The 4,898-nt window shown below is 37.6% G+C and overlaps 1 protein-coding gene across 1 annotated transcript; it reads right to left on the bottom strand.

Annotated features, from left to right (window-relative positions):
- Positions 1–943: 943 nt before the first annotated feature.
- Positions 944–1,888, bottom strand: LOC101656947 (olfactory receptor 4D5). Its single transcript, XM_004713912.1, has one exon. It carries the CDS (start codon positions 1,886–1,888, stop codon positions 944–946), a length of 945 nt encoding a protein of 314 aa, XP_004713969.1.
- Positions 1,889–4,898: the final 3,010 nt, after the last annotated feature.

Genomic DNA, 4,898 nt, shown 5'->3' on the forward strand with positions numbered 1-4,898 from the left:
AAGAACAATAACTAAAAGTCTTTGGAGGGTTTTAATCAAGTAGTAGTCTAATATTTTAACAGGCTGACATTTACCAGTGTCTCAGAAAAAAAATACCTGTCAAGCTGCTTCCGAAAATCACAGACTTGGGAGCCATCTGGTGCAGGTGTGCTTGGCACACGTAGGGTTATCATCAGAATCCACAAGAGCCTGCAGTGGACTCCTCTTAAGAAGAGGAATGAATCCTGCCTCATAAGAAGTTGATTGAACTATGGAATTGTATGAAATGTGGATTATGTGCCTATAAAACTTTTTTGAAAAAGAATTTTTGTAGAGTTCAAGTGAATTTTAAATGTAAGTCTCTTGGCACAATGTATTTCCTATATTAAGTTCTTTAAAAAGTTTATTTTATGAAGCAATTACAGTAGAGATAACATTAAGAAATTATTAGGAAGAAGGTAATTTTTCCAAGATAATTGCCACTCTCCATATTGACAATAATTTTAATCAGCTTCTTGACATCAAGACCCATGGACTTACATTTCTTTTAACATCAAGATCTATCATGCCTCGCAAATATTTAGAAATGTTTTGATTTTCTCAAATGTATTGTATGCAAGAAATTATACCAATAAAAAGGTACATATTAGAATTCTCAGCTTCATGCATATTGCAACTGATGTGTTTTCTGTTTGTCTGTTAGTTTTTGGCAGGGACAGCATTGTGCTAATCTGTGAAAATGTCATCACTTGTGTACAGCATTTAAGAACTTCTCTAAGAGAATGTTCGAAGCAGTTCTATAATATTCATCCTAGACTCTAATGTGGCTAAGATTTCAGATCTCCAGGACTTGACTAAGGCCCTCAAAGAGTATGTAAGTTTTTCCAGCTAATCCACGAATCCTTCTAACCAGGTTGTTACCCTGATGCATGTCTCAGATTCCTGCCTCTACTAATATTTAGAGTCAGTGTTCTGAGTGACCAAGAAGGCAGTTTTTTCTCTTCCTCAGCTTCTTCATGGCTACAATTACTTCCTTGTTTCTCAGAGTATAAATGGCAGGATTCAGCATCGGGGTCACCATTGTGTACAGCACAGAAACAGCCTTATCCATTGGAAAAGTCCGAAACGGTCTTGCATAGATATAAATGCAAGGCACAAATATTAAGGTTACCACAGCAATGTGGGAGGCACATGTGGACAGAGCCTTGCTGCGGCCTTCCTGTGAGTGACTTCTGAGCATGACTAGTAGTACTGTGTAAGACACCAGCAGCACCAAAAAACACGCCAGAGTCACCAGCCCATTGTTAGACACCATCAGAAGTTCTAAAACAAAGGTATCTGTGCAGGCCAATTTAATCAGCTGAGGCACATCACAATAAAAGTTGTCCAGTTTGTTAGGCCCACAGAATGGCAGCTGGATAGTCAGCCCGACCTGTACAATGGAGTGGATGAAACCCCCGACCCAAGAAGCTGCCATAAGGAGCCCACACACAGTATGGTTCATAATAAGTGTGTAGCGCAGGGGCTGGGAAATGGCGATATAGCGGTCATATGCCATGACAGTCAGCAGGAAGATCTTGATGCCACCAATGAAGTGAAAAAAGAAGAGCTGAGTCAGGCACCCACCGAAAGAAATGGTAGGGTTGTGTGAGAGCAGGTCAACCAACATCCTGGGTCCTGTGACAGATGAATAGCAAAAGTCCAGGAAAGAAAGATTGCATAAGAGAAAGTACATGGTTGTGTGCAGGCGTGTGTCAGATGTTATTAGCGTCACAATGAGTAGATTTCCAGTTATGGTCATAAGATAAACTGCAGAGAAGACAATGAAGAAGAGGAACCGGAGCTCCCATATCTGAGAGAGCCCCAGAAATACAAAACCTGTCACCTGAGAATGGTTGGCTGAATTCATCTGTTTGGTAGGACTTGGAAATGAACCTGTTGAGGAAAATGAACATGTTCATCATGGAATACACAAACTTCTCTGAAATAATTTCTCCGGTACCCTCTAAGAAGCCTTCAAACCTCATTTACCATGCCAAGAATGTAACACTCAATTTAATGGAATAACAAGCAGCAGAGCATTATATAGCACTTATGAAACATCAGGGATATAAAGCCCCACATTAATTGATACGTTTTTTTGTATATGAGAATCAATGATAATAACCCATAAAGACCGGAAAAAACAGAGTAGAAGAAAGGCTTCTAGTCAGAGACTTAACTTCAGTTATGCCAGTGACTAGTTGTGTAAATATGGGTAATTCTCTGGTTTTCCGAGTCTCACTTCAGTCACCTTTTATTTAAATTAGGAAAAATTGTATCTGAGTATCTTATAATTTTTTATCGTATGACTATATGTTATTAAATGAAAATTGCCTGCTCCTCAAAAGACATTATTATGAGAATCAAAAGAAAGCCACAATGGGAAGAAAGTAGTTGCAAAACATATATGTGATTAAAGGCTAGTGTACAAAATGCATGAAGAACTCTTAAAACTAAACTCTAAAGATACAAAATTCACATTGCAGAATAGAGGAAAGAACAGACTAGATATCATACTAAGGAAAATAAATAGTGAACAAATAAGAATTTGAAACTCTAAGCATCTTGTGTCATGACAGAATAGCAAATTTTAAAATCAATGAGTCATCACAAAACTATTAAAATTGCTAAAAAAGTAAATAACTGACAAAATCAGTTGCTTGCTAAGATGAAACGCTCACTCAATGTCCATGTGAATGCAAAAGGTACAGACACTTTGGAAGACGTATTGGCAATTTCTTTCATAGTTAACTATTGTCTTACCATGAAACCGGGCAGACATGTCACTAGGTAATTACCCAACTGATCTGAAAGTGTGTGCAGGCCCAACCCTGAATGACTAAACCAAGGTCACTGCCACTGAGTCAATTCTGACTCAGGGGGACTGACCGTGGATAGGGCTTCGGAGGTTGCCGTGGGAAACAGCCTCTTGATGGGACAGACTACCTCACCTTTCTTCTGAGGAGCAGCTGGGACGTTTGGACGGCCAGCTTTGAAGTTAACAGCCGAACACCAAATCACACTGCCACCTGCTTTCCTTATGAATGTTTACAACAGTTTTATTTTGACTATCAAAAATAGAAAATGACAAAATGTACTTTAATAGACAAAATAAACCATGATATATTCAGTGATAAAAGTAAATGAGCCATCATGTCAGAAAAGGACACAGATAAATCTTAAATAAAGTGTTTTTAACGGAATGGAATTAGTCTGAAAAGGCTACATACTATATCATTCCAATTATATGCCATTCTGAAAAAAACTTATAAGGCTAGCCACTTCGTGATTGTGAGTGGTTTGGGGACAGGAGGACTTCAAATGCTAGTATATTTTGCAGACAGCCCTCTGTCGAGGAGTCTATTCAATGAATTGTGTATAGTTGGTCGGGCTGTTTGTATATTTAACAGAGTATTTATAATCTATTTTTAAATGAATTTTGTTTTAGGGCAAAGTGTCTGCTACTTTGCTGGTCTGAAAACTCAAATGAAAGTTGAAATTATGTCAAGAAAAAATATGAAGCTAATGCTATCAGTGTAAACTCGCCTTCAGCAAACCATTACTTAGATTTTAAGCTCTCATGCCATTGCATAGACAAAGTACAGAGGATTGCTTTAGGGTATGCTATAATACATCCCACTAGTAGATACATGGCACTATGCTTTCTTTTTTTAAAAAGTAAACTTTTGAAAAACGTTATCCTTAAAGTATGAAAATAATTGAAAAATTATGTTAGAAATTAGGGAAGCCCAAAATGAAATAAAGAGTATTCAAAATAGTCTAATAGTATTACAAATGTTTGAAACAGACTCACTGAAGGTAATGGGAAATAAGATACTGACCTTAGTAACTTTGAAATTGGTAGAGTCTATAGGACTAAAAACAAAGAAACTATGCATATTTTTTTTAACTAATAATGTATGTAGCCAGTGGCTTCAATCATCATTACCCATGTGTAAGTTCAGGGTCCACTTAATGAAATTTAAACAAATCCATGAAAGCTAAAATAAAACCTTGAACATATCCCACTTAAATTTCAAGAATATCTGAAGAATGGATCTGGCACATTCAACACTAATGACAGAAAACCTGGCAAGCTTTGGGATTATATCAAGAACATCAAACACGATGAAGCAAAAGGTTACTAAAAACACAAGAAATAAACACAAAACAAAGTGGATAACAGAAGACACGGAATTAAAAATTTGCACAGAAAATTGCAAATGGTGGCTCAAGAAACAAAGTAGAGTATAATAATGAAGATTGCAAATACCTGGAGTTAGAACTCAAAAATGGAAAATAGGTGCAACATCTCTCAAAAGGAAAAACTAGAAGAAAAAATACTAGCCTAGCGTTGCTGTTGCAATATTGAAGGATTCCTATGGGCAAAATGTTGAAGACACAGAAAGTATAAACGAAGACAGAAGAAATACACAGAAACACAGTGTCAAAAAGTATCAGGCAAGGATTCACCATTTGAAGAGGTCGCATGTGATCATGAACCGGTGACACTGAAGTGAGAAGTCCAAGCTGCACTGAGGGCATTGGTGAAAACAAGGGTCCAGGAAGTAATGAAATAACCATTTAAATGTTTCAGCAAACTGATGCAGTGCTAGAAGCACTCCCTAGTCTATGACAAGAAATTTCTGAGACAGTTACCTGACCACGCACCACCGTGAGACAAACTTACGGAGTACTGTGATGTTGCACGTTATGTCACTGGTATTTTACATAGTAGCAGGGTCACTTAATCGGAGCAGATTTCAACAGAGATTCCAGACCAAGAGCAGTCTACGAAGAATAGGCTGTCCACTTCTGAGGAATTAGCAGCCGAAGACCTCATGGACAGCGTCAGAAGATTATCAGAGTGGAAACCT

Source organism: Echinops telfairi, unplaced genomic scaffold, assembly GCF_000313985.2.
Source record: "Echinops telfairi isolate 266 unplaced genomic scaffold, ASM31398v2 ScPeMD7_5167;HRSCAF=5991, whole genome shotgun sequence".
NCBI lineage: Eukaryota > Metazoa > Chordata > Mammalia > Afrosoricida > Tenrecidae > Echinops > Echinops telfairi.